We start from the raw sequence: 19373 nt of genomic DNA, 5'->3' as shown, positions 1-19373 counted from the left end.
GCCTTTTTTCATTATGAACAGCAGGATTTGCTGCACGTGCTGCATTTACTGTTGTCCATAACTCTAACAAACATGGCCGCCCCCAGGGAAGTGCCAACCCCCACGTAATATAATTTCATGATAACTAGACCTACGAGGATTTTTAAAACATACTGTTGGTCTATAAGAACGCATTCTTGAGAACGCACGTTGTCAGGCTTCCGCTGAGCTTGCTGATGAGCTGATCATTTGAATCAGGTGTGGTAGGAGGCCAAAAACCTCCAAAACATGCAGGGTAGGCGGCCCTCGAGGACTGGATTTGGACATGCCTGCATTAATCAATCCATCTATTGTCTTCCGCTTATCCGTGGTCAGGCCGCGGAGGCAGCAGCCTCTGACCACGGTTCGTGAATGTCACATAAACAACATGTGAGCCACGATTGGTCGTTACCTGACTCTTGAGCACAGATGATGTCATTTTCAGTTGAGAGCATGTAGAATTTTTTTTTTTTTTAAAGGCATTATTCGTAAATGAAAGAGAAGTAATCAATTAATTACAAATAAAATATTTACTTTTTACTGCTAAAAATGGCAAAAGAAATGGTCCATACCAATCAGTGAATGATGCAAAAGCTATGAATGTTAAGTTGACGTTTAAAATGATTTCAAATCAGTCTTCAATATTTTCCATGGGTTTTGTTAAAAATAAATCACAGTTTCAAATACATGTTTTAGTTTAATTAAACTTCAATTATCGTTGAGAATGTTTGGAGAAAATTAAAATTTACTTTTTTTTTTAATCTTCTAGCCCTAAGTCTGACAAAACCTAAGTTCCAATGAATTATAGTAAAATTGCATCACAAAATTATCCAAAAAAAAGCAATGAATACCTCTTTGCCCACACAAAATGTCTCTCAAGAAAATTACATGGCAAAAATAAAACCATTCGTTTCCATGTTTGTATTTGAGTGCACACAGAAGTAATGCAGCTACTCTGCAAGGATGCGGCGGGTGTGTCGGGTAGCACTTTAGCTCCAACCTTGAATTTTTAACTGCAAAGCTTTTTATGAGCAGAAAGCAAGCTTTTACTGTAATGCCTTGCGCTGGGTGATTTTAAAGCTCAGAAACACTATTCAACTTCCAGTAAGGCAATACACAGTTGAAAATCAAGAAAATATTTAGTTTGATGTGCACACAGTTTCACCTAACATAAACATTGCAAGTACAGTCACCAAGGTGGCTCACCTTCGGAGTGTAGAAATAAAAACGTGTGCATCAGAATGTAAGAGAGCCCGCAACTAGGGCAATATCTGCTTTCTAAGGATTGGAATTATTTCAGATTGCACAAAGCGGTTCCAACATACTTGTGCAGAGCCAAGGACTCGATTCATTTTCATATTCACTAAGCAAGGTTCACATTTTGCATCTTTTCACAAAACAAAGCACAAGGCCAAAACGAATAGTTTGAATAAAAAGAGATATCAATGCAGCATGTCCTCCTGAAACACAAGCTATTAATTTGTGCCCACTGTAGTGGACATCAGTTATTTTCATGGCCTTTTTTTTGTCTTGGTCTTTGCTTTTCATCTCATTGTTTTTGGTTCAGGCATGATACAGACAAATCTTTGAATAGCACAAAGAAAATTTTATCATTTAATTCTTATAAAAAAAAATGTGTATTTAGACTGTCTCCCACACTTATTGGTCCAACCAACAGTATGGCACATACACTGTACAGTATATATAAAATAATAATCACAATTATGCATCATGTTTGGTCATACTTATTGTCCTTCTTTTAAGCAAGCAGTATATAAACAAGGCTTCAAAGCTTGATACTTACAAATAATAATAATAAATACATAAAAATAATAAAATAAATCTAAAAGTAAATAATTGAAAGAAATTCATCCAAAACATTGCAAAAACCTGGCACACAGGGCAACACAGCTAACTTACTTGCTGAGTGTAAACCGATGAAAAAAAAGGAAGCCTATTTAGAAGCAAGCACATTATTTACTTTTAAGCACATTTTAATCAATTAGCAGTCACAATGTCATTTTTGGTCATTACAAACTAAAATTATTCCAATTTTGCGTCTCAATTGACAGCTAGCACTGTATATATTCGGAATCGGGTTAGAAACTCAATGCCATTTCACACTGGTAAATAATATATTAGGACGAGAAAATCAGAGGCTTTTGTCATGCAAACATGTGGGAAACATTGCCCCCTGGTGGTAGGATGACAACGTGTTTGATTTGATATGTACGTATAGCCAACTTTTTAAACGTTAATATCGCCAAGGATCAGCTTAATTAATCGAGGTAGCCAATGTGATCGCAATTAAAATTCAATCAATTGTGCAGCCCAAGGAAAAACCATTAGTTTTAGGGTCAACCCTTGGTATTTTCCATGTTATATCCAGCTCATATCCACAAGCTATTGCGTATTTATTGCGGGTTATGGTATGTGTTTCAGATTTCCCACATTGTGAGCGGTCAGTGAACACTGCGCCAGTATAACGTTGAATGCGCTCCAAGAAGTTGGTTTTCCTTTTCCTCGCGACTCGGCTTGATTTCATTTTGCCATAGACGCCCGAAGTTAAGCAACATCCGTGATCCGCCAAGATTATTATGTTTTTTTATTCATATGCCAAAAGACCACAATTAATGAAGGAGTCAAACGGAAGACCTTTTCGTGTTCTCGAACCAGCGCACAAGCCTTGCCACTCTAAATTCAATCAGCTGGAGACATCATAACATCTCAATTTTACTTATTATCCCTGTGTGTGAACAAGGATGGACTCGGACAGTGGCTCAGTCCGCTCAATTCCTTTATTGAAAATAATGCCGTAACAACCTCAGCTAATACGAGCTGCTGGAACCTGCAACAGTAACTGGCTGGTAACGGCCAACTGACTTAATTCCTCTTGCTCTTCCCGCTACGATTATTATTGTAAATAAGAATACGGCCGATTTTAAAATGCAAATTTGTACTTCAAAACTGAACCATATTTTTGGCGTTCATCTTTTGGGGAAAAAAAAGCGCGTCTTACATTTGGGGAATAGAGAAGATGATAATGTCTATCACAGAAATGAAATCGTTTTGGATAATCGTACCTTGGCGGCAGCTAGCAGGCCCAGAGAGACGGCAACACGGGCTCGTAGATCAGGTCTGTCCTTAGGCCACACGTAAGACAGCATGGCCGACAGGATCTGAGTTGTGTTCACCTCTTTCAGCTATGAAAAAACAAAAACATTCTCATTTAGCTGGACGGCAAACAAATCACGGTGGACAATGTTGCTTTTAACTCTGACATACATTGGCTGTGATACTCTTTCACATGACATATCAAATGTCTCCCGGGTTCCCTTGGGGGTTCTCAAAGAATCATCAAGCAGAGCTGAAGATCTAGCCTGACACAACAAGTCCCGCGAGACACCTGGGCTGTCATCTCATCATGGGGCGCCCACCGCTGCCAGCATGTCTATTTACCAACACCGCAGCACACACCTGCCACGGGGACTCTCTGCAGGCCAAAGTTGATGCACTAATTCCATCTAATCCATCCAATATGGAGCCTCGGTGTTACAGCCCGGCTGTATGGCAGCAAATTACGTGACCTTGTTCTCAACATCTGCCTTTGATCAAATTCAATTGAGTAATATGGGACACTGTGAAAAGGGGGATTAACATTTACTTGCACTTGCAGAAGTTTCTGTAACACAAATGGTGCTGAGGCAAGGTCCATTTGCTGTTTTTGAATCTGCATAAGTATATTCAAAGAGTAGAAGCAAAAATACCCAAAATGGTTGGCAGTATTATTATTTACATGATCTTAATGAGTTGTATAAATGTGCTACAAAAATAATACTTATGTTTAAATACATATCTGGTTTATTAAAACGATACCTTGAGATGCGGGTAACATCAAGTCATGATTCGGTCGATTTTTTTTTCTTAGAATCGCAAGGGCAAACTTGAGATAAGAGCACTTATTTGTTGTTTGTTGATATTGCTCTCAAGTCAACTCATTTTAGCGAGAGGTAAGATCGGGCCTAAAAAATCCAGCCCGACCCCACCCAGGCCCGAGTATTAAAGCCCGACACAGACCGAGCCCGACCAATTTACTTGATTTGCAGACCCAAGCCCGAAGCAAACCCGAAATTTCATATTTAATTTGTGAGGACTCGGGAGAAGGAGGTGATTTATGATAACAAATTAAAGCCTTTTGTAACGAAATCGAAGTTTAACAGGACTGTATAAACATTTACATCTTTTATGCATCTGTGTCTGCAAAGGTTACATTAACTGACAATTTTCCATCATTGATGGATATTTTGTGGACAGGCAAAAATTTAAAGCCGTCTGTCATTGGTGCGCACTTGCTTAATTACCTGGAGAAATACTGCAGCCCACTAGGCTTTAAATAGAATAATGCAAATCAAATAAATGGGAAAAGATATATGAAATTGTTATTTCTATAGTTTTGTTTTAACGAAATCTAAGATAAAAGGTTTAATTTTTTTTCTTTGTTTTAGTCTGAAAAAAAAAAGTGTAAGAACACAGAAATACAATAAATTTGCGCCTTCTCTGTTTTGTCCAAATTATTTATGTTATAACAAGTATTCCTTAGTTTAATATCCACATTCCACACGTCGTTTTAGTATACATTTTTATAAACATATATTTATTAAAAAAAAAAAAAAATCAGCGAGATAGAAGCCCGGCCCGAACGTAATGAATTACATTTTAGGCCGGGCTAGGTTGGGTCGGGCTAGGGCTTAGAATCTTACCTCTAATTTTAGCATAACCAGCAGCTTGGCTGAAAATGAACAATTCCTCACAAAGAAGCTTCATGATATTTATGTCAATGCACGGTTGAAGTTTACTGTCAAACTAAATTTTTAAAAGTTACATGGTGTACATTTAAAACGAAAAATCTGCCTTAAGAAAGGCCCCGCTAACTTGATGCTAAAATACGATTAAAAAAGTAAATGACACGCTAATGAGGAGCGTCAAAAACCACGGTTTTGGAATCCTTTAAAGGCATACTCATTTAGCCATTTTCAGCAGTAAAACAATAATATTAATATCTGTAATTAATTTGATAGCTTCATTTTATTTCATGTACAATTAATACTTTTTTTTCATAACACATTCTGCCACTTGCTGTCGACTAAAAATGACATCACGATGTGCTGAGGGCTCTGGTAAGAATCAACCCTAACCCTAACCCCAAGGCTCATCTTGTGAATGTCACGTAATCTAAACTATAAAATAGTTTTTTTAATTGCACATTGAAAATAAGTAGGTAAAAAATATATGATAAATGTTTTTTTTTTTCTATGACTGAAAAAGACTAAAGGAAAACATATTGGCACACAAATGGTACAGCAATATATTTATTCAGACAAAATATTCAAGAATTATTTTTGCTCTGTGAAGAATGGTCAAACTAAATTAAAACGTAAACTAATTTAAATTGAAATTTTAAAATTTAAAATTAAAATTGTTTTTTTTCTCAAATTATAATAGAATACTATCATTTTATTATTAAAAATACTTTTTGTGATTAATTTGGGGATGTTGGAATGGCTTTTTAGCATTTTCCATTTAATTCAAAACAAAGATGAGATAAGTTTTGAGTTAAGAGCAAGGTCAATGAACAAATTCAACTCATATCTCGACGCACCATAATAGAACTATTCCCAAATATTTTGTAGACAATTATCGGCTAAAAAACTCACATATTTGTGCTTATTTCTGTGCTATTTGTTCAACACCCTTATTTAATAAGTCTTTTAATGAAGATTTTTGGTGGAAATATCCTTTGTTTTATCAATAACATCCATTGTTTTATCAATAACATTTTCCACTCTGGGAGTTTTTAGTTTACTACAGCGACAAAAAAAACAAAAAAATTAACAAAGATCAGTCTTGGTGTTAATTGTTTGCGAAAACAAAAATTCTCACCACGTTTTTGGGGTCCGCACTGAGACCTCCTCCAGCGTTCCCGTGCCAGCATGTTCGTTTTTCTGTCACCTGCAAATGCTGTCAAATGTTTGCCCTTAGAACATGCGTGACCCTCAAATATTGACAGCACATTGATCTGGAAGTACTTCATGTCTACTTACGTTTGCCACCTGCAAAATGCGCCGACTACTTTCAGTTGTGCTTGTATTCCATGTGCTTGTTCGCAAGTGCGGCAGTGTACTCAGCTGAAAAACAAAATGTAAATGATCGTCATTTTGTATAACACCTCTAAAATGTGTACTCAACTTGTAATTTCATTCCAACAATTTACTGAAAGACTCGTCATTAACTCATTCAGGATGTATTTTTAGGTTTTTAAAGAGTTATGAGTTATTCAATCCCAAATAGTTAAGCATTGATTTAATACTTAAGTATTTGGAAATTAATGTCCTTAATGTACTTAAGTATTGATTTAATATTTAGGTAACTGGGATTTAATGTTCAGACTCTTAAAAAATGTGAAAATACATCCCTGGCATTGAATGAGGTAATTGTCAATCATTCTAGTACATTTTTGCCCCTTGAACAGGCTTTTTTTTTTTTTTTTTTTAACGTGCATTCATAAGTTTAGACAAGGTCAAATTAAGAAAAAACAGTAAGGTTCAATTCAGGTTCAGCTTGAAATGTTGTCCAAAATCAAATTTAAAGATATTTATAAAGCAGTACAGTATATAACACTGTTGATATACGAAAACCTCCGGCATCAAAATTTGGTTTATGTATTTATTTTTACATATCTATACTATCTATCAATGTACACATTTATTTAGCCATTTTCACAAGTAAAAAGTATATTTATTTTGTCTATATTTAATCAAATAACTACACACTGTATGTTTTGCATGTGCAAATTAATACTTTTAAAAATACATTTTGCACATTCAGAGCTCAAGAAAACGACCAATCATGACTCATCTGTTTTCTGGGTTTGGTCATGTGATATTCACAAGTTGAACCGCAAATGATAGTCACCCAAGCCTTGCGCATATGATGTTATTTTCAATTGACAACAAATGACGAAACAATTTATCAATAGACAAATTATTTATAGACAAAATAATAAAAAAATAATAACTCCTTACTGCTAACAGCAAAAATAAAAGTGTGCTATGCCTTTAACAAATGGCCGCTTGCTAAAGACTGGCTCTCGTCTTGAGTGCTTAAAATAACGCATTTATTGTGCATTTTACTGCTTAATTCAAACTTGAATGGGTTAGCCATGGGTACCAAGATTACTAATGATGTTAAAGAGAGAAGAAAGAAGATGACTTTTACAGAAACGAAGCTGGAGATAATCAAGAAATACGAAGAAGGCTAAGCTAGCCTAGGCGAGGCTACCCTCACCAAGGAATATGGCCACAACAAGCTTGTCACTTACTCAAAGGTAAATAAATCCTTTCTAGATTTATTTATGTTATTCAATTGTATACTGTACATGTATGTTTTATATATATGTAACATTTACTATACTATTTTGATACCAATTTTTAATATGTATATTCAATTTTGATGTTTTTATCTGGGGTTTTACACCGCATTAGCTACAGTACTTAACATAGGTTTGGACTGTCCGCCATATGTCATATGCATTCTCGTTACAATCCCAACCGTGGAATGAATTAATCTTGTAAACTGGGGTCCACTATATAAAGTTGGATTATTTGGAGTAATAAGGAACATTTTTTCATGCATTACAATAGTCTGAAAAACGTATGTTATTACTCCCCTATTAGACGACATTAAAGTTTAGAAAACATTTTACAGTCAGTGTAAATCAGGTTAATACATTTACAGCAATCTAAATATGTATGAAACCTGTTTGAGCACGTAATGTAATTGCATATACATCTGTTCAGTGTACGCATAATTTGTCTATATCCTGTTATGGTGATCTCAAGTGACTCAAGTATAAAAAGTCATTTCGAAACTGCGTCTCATTTCAAAACTGAAACGAGATGTCCTCAACTTTCACTTTTGAAATGACTTTTTTTTTTTTTTACCCTATTTATATAGAATATTATTCTTTTTATTCCTCCGATCGCAGTTCATCAACCATGACATCAGCAGAAAGTAAGTGTCAACGTACCGCGGGGTGGGACAAACACTCTTATCAAACATTTACTGACTTCTCTGGGGCTCTACAGCACGTGATGCAAGATCCCCGTCTGACTGATAGGATTTGGCCAAATGAAAAATTAACATGCTGCACAAAATTCAATTGGAAAAAAAAGCAGTAAAACCAGGATAGGTGTAACAAGAGTTATTATACACCTTGGAAAGGTCCAACAACTGGAGATCCAAGTTAGCATTGAGCAAGCAATCATTCCATAAACTCGCGTGTGATTTGCCTGACAGCTGCCGGAAGTAACATATATTTTACATAGGAAAATAATACATTGTTAGTTGCCTCCACGTGTAAGAGGACATGTGACAACTTGTGTCCAGCTCTGTCCTGCCCTTGCGTGCTACTGACTGTCACCCCAAACACCGCCGTGTCCTCCCCAAGTATTCGTTAAACTTACCAGGTAAGAACTTTGTCGCGGGTTCTTGGTCCCGTCCTCTCCTTGACTTTTACTCCAAGCGTGGTACGAGCTTGTTTTTTGAAGAATGACTGCCAGTTTTCGTCTTTGGAAGTGTAAGCCGCATTTTTGGGACACCAACAGTGTCGCCATGTTGAACGTGTGAGAGAAGGCGGGATATGCGCGCGCCGGTTACGTCATTTCCGCTGAGGTCATCACCTGTCAATAGTGGTGAAGCTAGCAAGCGGTCGCTATTGCTAAACACCGCGACTTTAACGTGAACATACGATCAACTTGACTTTTATGAACGACTTTATTTATCATTTAAACGCTTTCAAATGTGATGCCAATAGTGTGGCCGGATGCGACAGCTGGATTAATTTGGGAATCTTCTTTTGAAAACACGAGTCGCGGCTAAAGGTAAAAAAACCAAAACACGTTGTCTGGCCGCTTTGCTCTTTGTTGAACGAGCGATTAAACAGCGATCGGTCATTCGACCAACTTTGATCCTTTTGCTAGACAACTCCCGTCCCCCTTTCACTCAGGATGCCATGCCACAATCAGCAAATGAGCAATGTAAACAGCGGCCAGGAGCACCCAATGAAGCAAGTGCGCTTTGCCACCAGCAACAGCAGCAGTAGCGGCAATGTGGCCGCTGTGTTAGCCACTCATGAGGCAGGTGATGCCAGCAGCAGGCAACCCGTAAATCAGGACTCCCTGGGACCTCAACTCAAACTGCTTCCTCTCAATGACCAGATCCGAGAGTTACAGACTATTATTAGAGACAAGTGAGTCACTGTTTATGCTATTACAGTGTTATACTAAATCCCTTTATCACCTCCACAAAATTACATCCGACAGCATCCAATCAAAGTGGCCTAATGGGGAAATAGAAACAAAAGTAATTCACCATAATTTGATTACTCTCCAAAAAAGAACACACACTCAAAACTGAAACCGGAAGGGCTTTTCAGTCCCATATTTTCCATACTATCAGGCGCACCGGATTATAAGGTGCAGGAGTGGCCTATTTTAAAACTGGTTTCATGCACAAGGCGCACCACATTATAAGGCACATAGAATAGAAGCTACAGTAGTGGCTGGGGTTGCATTAAGCATCCACTAGATGGAGCTGCGCTAAAGGGAATGTAAAAAAAAAAAAAACAGATAAGTCAATTACACTATTAATCGAATATAAGTGTTCTTACAACTCTGTTCATTCCCCAATATGAATAAACAGCTGCTTTATTTTCGTACTACCGGAAGAAAAATACTGTTTAGATCAATTTTAAGATAAATCAAGAGTTTAATAGAATATAATTATAATTCAATTAAATATGAAACAACCAAAGAGTTTTTGGATTTATTTGATAAAATTGTGCTTTCTTTCATCCCCATATACATTGCTTCAAAAGTGGAACATTCTGTATATAGCGTATCAAAATTTCAAACAGTGTGTGTGTAAAACTACATTTATAACTAATTCGCAGAGGAGAATATTGAACAATTTACATGTTGATTAACTTATTTTATTTTTTCATCCCCCATAAATGAAAACCTGTGGTTTATGCACTGTATAAGGCGCACCTTCAGCTTTTGACAAAATTGAATGCTTTTAGGTGTGCCTAATAGTGCCGAAAATACAATAATGTGGTCTCAGTCTGAACACAAGGGGCAGTATGTGAAAGAACTACATACAATACATAAATAACGAAGAAGAGGACATATAACGCCATGTTACATCGTTGTTAACCACAAAATAGAGTGTGTGTCTGCATGGAAAATAACCCATATGTAAAATGTTTTTTTTTATATGTCATTATCTTGGCTAAACTATGCCCTAGTAGCTAACTAAAGGCTACTTAGCATTTGGGTGGGGACAATTGAAACCGTGTAAGTTTTGATGTTCAATAAAGTGTAAAATAAATAGGCTTGAGGTCACAAGATGGCGCATCATTCAAAGAAAAATGGGCATTTTAGTTTCCTTGTGGGCAGAGTCATATGATACGTGGGTGGAGTCAACATTTAACTACACCGACATGTTGAGCCACACTTTGAAGCCAGGGCTTTTTTCAAGTACTTAGCAGTATTTACTAGTTGAATTAATTATGCGTATCACTCAATGCAACAGTGTATATATATATATATATATATATATATATATATATATATATATATATATATATATATATATATATATATATATATCCCCCACATACAAATATATAGCGCCCTTACTTTGATTTTTTTTTTTTCCATGTGAAAAGACTTCATAGTCTTCACATCTTGTCTTTACAAGATTGACTTCAATTTCTTATTTTGAATTGCATGTCAATAATAGCGATGTTATAAGTGTGGAAACTCTGCCTTCCAATGGTCAGTTATCACTTCAGTGCTCAATTGGCTTATACAGTGGGCCCCTGGTTTATGAGCAATCCAAGCCTATGTTAAATACCCAAAGCGTCAGAGAGGGAGAGAGAGAGAGAAAGAAAGAAAAACAAAGAAATCTAGTTTTCATTTCTCTTGTGTTGTAGGACTACCAGCAGAGGAGATTTTGTATTTTGTGCCGACCGACTGGTAGGATCACAAGTCCCATGATAGCAACATTGCGGTAATGCATTTTTTTTTAATCTGCTATATTATTGTCCAACAGATTAGACTTGTGGTGGAAGAAGGCCTGAATCAACTGCCTTACTCCGAGTGCACTGTGACTACACCGACAGGTGAGAATCGAAATTAGAAAAGCTACCAAATTTGACATCAATTCCATTTTGCAAAAGGCTTGGTTTGTTCTGTGCATTCATAACTGATTTGTGCCATATTGTGTCTTCAGGATATAAATACGAAGGAGTCAAGTTTGAGAGGGGCAACTGCGGCGTCAGCATTATGAGAAGTGGTGGGTCAAACAATATATACAGTATTATATAAGGGCTACTATGATGTCATTTTTAGTCGACAGCAAGTGACAAAAGTGTCGCTCAATAGGATGGATAAAAACAGGTAAATTTTGCTGCTTAATTTATATACCACAAACACAATAATAATCAGAATAACTGGGTGAGGATAAGGCATACATATAATATTGTCAAGAAAATCTTTGGTTTGACCTCCCCTTAAAGCACAACTATGATGTCATTTTTAGTCGACAGCAAGTGGCAAAATTCACACCCGCAATCATAAATGAAAATTGGTTCCATTTTGCTGCTTAATTTATATTTCACAGAAAATCTGAACTCATCCAAATCCAAAGACATTTTTTTTTTCATTTAAGTGTCCAGACATTCAATAATAGGTACCTGTTTATATCTTTCTAGTGTTGAACAGAGTGTCTAAAAAAATTAATTAAAAATGGAGCAATTCATGAAATAAGTACCAAAACTACTGACTACTTTATGTTGTTAATTACTAAAGTGATTGATTTACACGAAAAAGGACTAACAATAAATCATGACTCACTCTCAATTACTTTAGGTGTTAAAGTACCAATTACTTTATAAATTAAAGTAATCAATTGCTTTAGGTCATTTACTATATAATTATAAACTTAATACTAAAGTCATTGATTGCTTCAGGACCTAAAGTACCTAAAAGAGGACCTATTTGATTACTTTGTCTTTTAGTACTAAAGTAATCAATTACTTAATAAAACTGTACAATAAACGCTGGATTACGTATATGAAGACGTATAAACGTTATGTTTGGTGCATTTTTGGCACAGGTGAGGCCATGGAGCAGGGATTGCGAGACTGCTGCCGCTCCATCCGCATCGGCAAAATCCTGATCCAAAGCGACGAGGAGACCCAGAAAGCCAAGGTCTACTACGCCAAGTTCCCGCCGGATATTTACCGAAGAAAAGTGCTGCTTATGTACCCCATCCTCAGTGAGTTTGAGCACGCGCACACACTGTTCTCTGCCGCACTTCAATTTCTCTACAGCGGCACATATGAGCTATGCGATTTCATGTATATATTATATTTATTTTGAGAAATCTCAGTCGGATCGACCTTTACCGCCAAGTCTACATTTCCACATCACTCAGGCGCACTCGCCCTGGTCTGATAATTATAGCCCTCACAGAGGAAATTATACAGTACCACGACGATGGCTACCAAGCTGCAGAACAGCATAATGAGCTTCAGGGAAAAAAAAAAATAAAAAATCTTGGCTTTTGTATATCCATGCGCACAAATGAAAAAAAAAATACATATATGCTGTTGACCCTGTCAGGTTGGAGGTTTATTTTAATGGCAGAATAATCAAAAACATGTTAAGTGTGCGGGTCACAACACGAGACCTTTTTTGAGATGATAACATAAGCAATTACACCTCGGCAGACCTTTTCATATTTTTTTTCCCAATGATTTAATAATTCATTCTAAAGGTGTCAAGTTTGAAATGAGAGGGAACGTTAACGTTTTGTGTGTGCTCAGGTACCGGGAATACGGTGATCGAAGCGGTGAAGGTGCTGATCGAGCACGGGGTCCAGCCCAAACACATTATCCTCCTCAGCCTCTTCTCCACACCTCACGGTACATCAGCACAGCTGCACCAGCTCATTTTCCATTTGCTTTTGTTTACACAACAAAATCAGTCTCCAATCTCCCCCTGCGCCTCTCCTCCTCATGTGGCATTGCTTTTATTCTGCCCGCAACTGCAATGCTGATTAGTCTTATAAGCGGGTCTCAAAAGCAGGTGGAGGGTGGGGGGGCAATAAGGCACTTCAGGGAGTGCGGGAGATTGGAACATGATTCCTGTAGGTATCAGCGAATGTAAGTTAATGCGTGACAAGAACAGTAGAATTTTCATGATAAATTAAGAGCAAAGTAATTGGAACCTGAAGCATGTCACTTAGAGATCGACCATTATGCTTTTTTCAGGCCCACTGTTTACGATCATAGATTAGCCTAGAAGAAGCATTACGGAAAAGGAAACGTATAGGACCACTATACCTAACATTTTCAATCATCTTTCAAGGCCAACAGAATATTGTGTCCTATGTCTATGTAAATATGGGTGCTATTATATGAAAGATCGATTTCCATTCCTTACTTTGAATTGCATGTAGGTAATATCTGTTGTTATATTTCTGGAAACACTGCCATCCAATGGTCACAGTTAGCACTACAGTGCTCAATTGGCTTATATTAGGGAAGCATTAGTCAAGGGTGTCAGATACCCTCCATAAAAAATGTATTTCATGAGAATTTTATTATTTATCATTGTTAGTACTATTTTAAAAGGTGAGAATTCTCTTCCATGGCACTGAAAGCGTTAACATAGTGCATTTAATACACAAGGTAATTCAATGTACTTTTTATAGTTAAGAGGTCAGTAAAGTCCCTTCAAACAAAACTAACTTCGTAACATGTTATATCTCCTGGCATGCTCTGTGCCTGCATGTGTGTGACCACTGCCATATATGGCTTTCACTACTCGTTGGCCCTGGCTCTTTCACGGCTAACCAATCAGATGCAGCTATGAATGTGACAGTGATGGAGCGAGGCTCAGTCAAAGAAGTGCATGATCAGAGGCATAATGATGGAGTTTATTGTCTGTAAGGTTAATTTAAATTTAAAAAAAAAGTCACTGCCGATATGCACCAATATGGCGAATATGAGCCCTGATAATCGATCCATCCCTAATGTTACTGCTAAATTATGGTGTAGTGACTCCTTTCCAAAATGTTGTATACTAGGCATGTCATGATCCCAATCGCGTGATCAGAAATCGGGCCCCATAACATTTTTTTTTTCTCTCAGATGATCGAAATAATATCTGATTAGTTTTAACTTTTTTTGTTCATTGTTTAAGGGCTAGAAAAGTACATAGATAATGCCAAAAAATACACTTTTCTTTTTCCTCAATACATTGCCGGGGTATTGAGGTATGTTTAAAAGCAGTTTAAAAAAAAAAAAAAAAAAAAAACTTTACACAGTTTTGTAATTTTCTCAGACAGGCTTGTTTAATTACTCTCAAAATTTAAACCTTCATAGAAAAAAATACCTATTTTAAGGATAGATTTATAAATATAAATACATTGACAAAATATGAAAATTTAAAAATTGTTATAGTGGGGCAACGCCTTTATTTTTTAAGCAGACGAGCCAGAACAAAGTTAAACCAATGATGTTACTTGAGCCATCTTTGAATAAAATACACCTAGAGATACCACTACAAATGAAGTTCCAAAGTTTATTCAATTAGACACATATTACACAGCACTGAGATTTTTTTTCTTTATCAAAACATGTTTTGCATTAGAGGGTACTTATTTAACACATAATTACATAATTCACAATGACAGTAAATCACAGGAAGTGGATAGTGAAAGAAAAAGTGAGTTGACAACAACGCTCACAATGAAAGTTAAGAGTGGACAAGTAAGATTGAAAGTGAAAGAAATGTAATGGATGTCTTTTGTGTGTGTTTTTTTTTTTTTTTTTAGGGGCCAAATCTATCATCCAGGAGTTCCCCGACATCACCATATTGGCAACAGAAGTTCACCCAGTGGCGCCAACACATTTTGGCCAAAGATACTTTGGCACTGATTAAATCCAGGACAAACTGAGCAGCATCATTATTTTAAGTATGTTTTTTGTTTTTGTCTGCTTTAATTTAAAAATATTCCCCTTGACGTGCCAAATCCTTTCTCTCCTCAACAGAAACTGTATTTATTCTATTGCTTTCCTTTTGCTTTTTCCTCATATGAATACAACCAATGCTGAGCCATATTGAGATGCTTTTATTTTGCGTGTTACAAGTGGTGAGTTATTAAAGCTTTGATATTTGTTATCAGAAAGACCACCAAATGGAAAATAGCAGTGTTTACTGACTAAGAGAAACGGACACAAATCACATACAGTAAGCCAAAGATAAAAAACACTGCCTTGCGGACAAAAAAATAAAATGATATTCAGGTTTATGATTACATACAGTATGTGTCACTGACATACATATTTATTTATATATGTGCCACAAGTTCATTTTAGCAATAAACAAGAATCATGTAAACACATCCACATTTTCTGAAGGTTTCTACATGCACAAACAATAAAACACTATATATATATATATATATATATATATATATATATATATATATATATATATATATGGAAAATTATGAAAGACACAAGGTGTTATTTGATTGGTCCAACAAAGTGGAAATCCTGTTATGTCAAATGAAAACGAAGTAAAAACACAACCTAGTTCCATTCAGGCGTCAAGTCAAACAGTCCTCATCAATTGTGTATGTGTTCCCCACCCCCTCCTCAAAATTTGCATACAATATGTAAAAAAATGAAAAAAAAAGAAACTCAGGAACTTCTCCAAACACGTTTGTGGATGACCCGTCATTTACTTTACAAGAATCTCTGTGTTCCCATATACAATATGTTGTGCGAATAAACCATTTTACATGCCACGGAACATCAAATTTCTTCGTTTCTGATATGTACCGATAAGTTAATACATAATATGAATATTTTTAGAATCGATTATCCCATCAATTATCTCATCAATTAATTCAATAATCCGATGAAATTTCATTTTTTGCATTAAAGTGTATTGAAAAACATTTAGCAAACTACAACAAATAGCAAAGTTATTGCTGAGGGGCTGAAATAATAACGATTTCAAACAATAGCTCTTAACGATTACTCTGTGAATTAAAATAGTTGCCAATAAATTTGATATATACAATAGAGCTGCAAGTATGATCATTTTAATAACTGATTAATCTCTTCTTTTTTTTAATAGATGGACCGAATTAAAAAAGGTTTGAATTTCAATCCCTAAATTAGAAAACAGAAATTTTTCAAATTGTGGACGATTTGTACAATTTTCAAGTTTAAAAAAATGGCTCTAAATCATTAATCAGTTATAAAAATAATTGCCGATTAATTTGATAATCATTTAGCTGACAATGACATCCACAAAAGAGCTGCAACTATGATTTTTTTAACAGTCGATTAACTTTCATTTTATTTGTTAATTGACGAATCGAATGGAAATAGTTTGAATTTCAATCAGAAGAGAACTTTTTCAAATTTACATCGCGGATGATTTGTACAATTATCAAGCCTAAAAATGGCTCTAAACGATTCATAGTTGCCAATTTAGTTGATAGATTGTCAATCGATTAACAGCTGGAAAGAAGATTTAAACAATAAGGCTGCAATGATGATTATTTTAATAATCAATAATTTTGTCGATTATTTTGTTAATTGATGAGTCAGAATTAAAAAAGTAATCATTTCCATCCATTTAAGAAAACTTATTTTTTAATTTGGTTATTGCTTTGGTCCGTATTGTGAGTAATTCGTCAAAAATGCAGGTCAATAGTTTCCAAAGTAGAGTTAAAAACAAGTTTTTGTAAACATCATATTTCGATTCATCATTGTGGATATTTATTGTGGATAATTATTTTTCCAGTTCCTCGCCTTATCAAAGCACAGGAGGTAATGATTACCACGTATATGATGGGAAATTTGCAGAGAAAAAATACAGCACGCTAAATCGTATCGAGAAAACAGGCTGCTGGATACATTCATTCGGAAAATGGATTTCCACATCACAGAACGACATAAATACAGGAAGTGTAAGGCGCTGGTTAAATCCGGTTAAGTGACGGGAAATAAATAAGATGTGCTACCTGGGCTCTGAGGCTCCGCCTCCAGAAGCAAAATGAGGTAACGTTGGAGCCACCGCTTTCGAATGATGACGAGGAAGTGCGGTTAATTGTGGGGTAACGGCTTGCACTCGGATGTCCATTGCTTCGTCACGTTTTCTTTAAAAAGAGAAAAATACCTTCCAAGTGGTCCATGTCATTTTCCCTCCCTCCAGTGTCCATTGTCTAGTCCTCCATTTCTATGGTGACAGAAGGTTCTTGATCCTCAACTGAAAATAGAAACGTTAAAAAAAAAAGTAAATGACAATATTCTCTTTGAAGTTTCGAGGTATGACCGCCAGAGGGCGGTATTGCTCAGAGGGCGTCTCGTCCACAGGCAATCAGAATATTCTAGTCTGACAGAAGCAATAACATTGCAATGCCGGAGGATTTGGAATAAACATCACACGATCGTGGCCTCTGTATTCATTTTCATGTCGGACGAGAAGGCAAAATGGTTTGGATAACGCCAGAGAATGACCATAATGCTCGGGCAGACTGATAACATGGCCACGAATGTACGATGGGGTCATGTTTGGAAACAGCAACTGTCTACATTCATTTTTGGATGTCTCAGCTTGCTCTGGCGATGACGTGTTGACAGAGGGTTCGAGAAAGGTCAAAAACGCTTGTTATGGGAAACACCAATATGAGGAAGGACAGAAAGCCTGGTTTAACAGTTTTGTCAGTGGGAAACCTTAAAAGAGGATTAAATCACTAGAAAATCATCTTTAACATACAAGAAATAAGTTGTAGTTATTTATCTTTTTTTTGTGATTACCACTCACTTCTACTGCATTATGTGGTCCACAACGCAAATGCAATTTGTCAGTTCAAAGGTCACGAGACAAAGCGGTGGTGTGAATGCGCGCATTGTTTGCTCAGAACAGACAAGAGCATCTGCTGATAACGTAGCATAGAAGCGTGGTCACATGACACATTCCAGACCCTCAGTTGGAATTGAGGTTAAACATTTACAAATGGGGGTACGTGAGACTTTAACAGGGTTTCTGCAGATATCAGCAAATCGAACTCAAAGCTTTTTATTGCCATAAAAGGAACGTTGCAATTTCGTTTCAAATTATGAGCAAATTGATTGGAACGTGTTGCTAAATAGTACATTTGTATGCCTTTATTATGTTAAGTCTTATACACAAGCACACTGTCATACTTTATGCAATTTTCTGGCAGATGGCCCAGGAAGTAAAGAGATGATGTTACATTAACTGAATAAAATAAGCTTGGAGACACCACTGCAAATGTCGGTCCAAAGTTTAATAGGGTTAGGTTTGTTTGTTTTGTTTTTATCAATAATGTTTTGGGTTTTGCGAGTGCAAGGTGTAATCATAAATAAACAAAATTCACAGGGGGTATGTTATTGAATAGAATGTTGAGAACCATTGTGACAAATTTATGGATTTTCAAAGGCTTTCGTCATTCTCCCTTGAAATATAATCCAAATGGTATCTCCAGGTGTAAAAGCAGTCAATTTTTAAATGACTAATTCACTAGATTTTACCACAAGGAGTGGATAATACGCAACATTAAAACATTGTGAAATTTGATATAATACATAAGAACAAATGATGACTAATTACAAATGTATTGGAAAATAATTATATTATTTATTATTAATTATATATTATATTATAATCCAGCGCCTCATATATGGAAAAAGTTTTAAAATGTCATTAATTGGGGGTGCGCCTTATAGTGCGGAAAATACGGTAGTTGTCTATTATTTATGTCACCTTGGTTTAATTTGACAGGTTTTTTTTAATTAAAAAATGAAACCCGCGTTTAGGAGGAACAAAATTGAGACCTACAGTAATTCCCCAAACATAAGACACACCTGTGTAGAGGACACACCCTTAATTTGGGGGTCAAATTACGGTGTTTTCTATGTTACCGTGTATAATATGCAACAACACTTTGGCAACAAAAGTGTTGAATTAACAAAACAAAATAAAATCCATTTATAGGATGCACCCATACTTTTGGCCTTCATTTTTTTAGAAAAAGAAAAAGGACTTGTATTTGGAGAATTACGGTACTTTTAAGGTGACTTCTAAACAGGGCGTAATATGACTCAGTGAGTCTGCATGCCCCCTCTTTAAAGTTAATAAAATGCCAGTCACTTTTTTTCTATTCCTACTTTGCACGATTGG

General features: G+C 36.0%; 3 protein-coding genes across 8 annotated transcripts in view; 1 reads left to right on the top strand and 2 right to left on the bottom strand.

Moving 5' to 3' along the window:
• abcb7 (ATP binding cassette subfamily B member 7) overlaps positions 1-8724 on the bottom strand; it is a 38767-nt gene extending 30043 nt beyond the window's left edge. The window contains exons 1-4 of the mRNA XM_088432213.1: positions 8541-8724; positions 6120-6203; positions 5959-6036; positions 3102-3221 (exon numbers count right to left, since the gene is read on the bottom strand). Coding sequence (XP_088288339.1) covers positions 3102-3221; positions 5959-6036; positions 6120-6203; positions 8541-8690 — 432 coding nt within the window. The 5' untranslated portion in view covers positions 8691-8724. The remainder of the gene's footprint in view (positions 1-3101; positions 3222-5958; positions 6037-6119; positions 6204-8540) is intronic.
• A 10-nt stretch (positions 8725-8734) lies between these two features.
• uprt (uracil phosphoribosyltransferase (FUR1) homolog (S. cerevisiae)) lies at positions 8735-15960 on the top strand. The gene is made up of 8 exons (XM_088432221.1): positions 8735-8957; positions 9057-9325; positions 11072-11114; positions 11191-11260; positions 11371-11433; positions 12256-12417; positions 12968-13066; positions 14983-15960. The coding sequence occupies exons 2-8, from the start codon at positions 9084-9086 to the stop codon at positions 15087-15089; spliced, it is 786 nt and encodes a 261-aa protein (XP_088288347.1). The 5' UTR covers positions 8735-8957; positions 9057-9083; the 3' UTR covers positions 15090-15960.
• Positions 14710-19373, bottom strand: part of zdhhc15b (zDHHC palmitoyltransferase 15b) — a 77461-nt gene continuing 72797 nt past the window's right edge. For all 6 annotated transcript variants that reach the window (XM_088432216.1, XM_088432215.1, XM_088432217.1 and 3 more), the window contains one exon: positions 14710-17435. In XM_088432216.1, coding sequence (XP_088288342.1) covers positions 17392-17435 — 44 coding nt within the window. In that variant the 3' untranslated portion in view covers positions 14710-17391. The remainder of the gene's footprint in view (positions 17436-19373) is intronic.

This window comes from Hippichthys cyanospilos, chromosome 13 (genome assembly GCF_059441005.1).
Source record: "Hippichthys cyanospilos isolate Australia breed blue-spotted pipefish chromosome 13, RoL_Hcya_1.0, whole genome shotgun sequence".
NCBI lineage: Eukaryota > Metazoa > Chordata > Actinopteri > Syngnathiformes > Syngnathidae > Hippichthys > Hippichthys cyanospilos.
The sequence above is the reverse complement of the archived record's forward strand: the minus strand, read 5'-3'. Positions and strand labels throughout refer to the sequence as shown.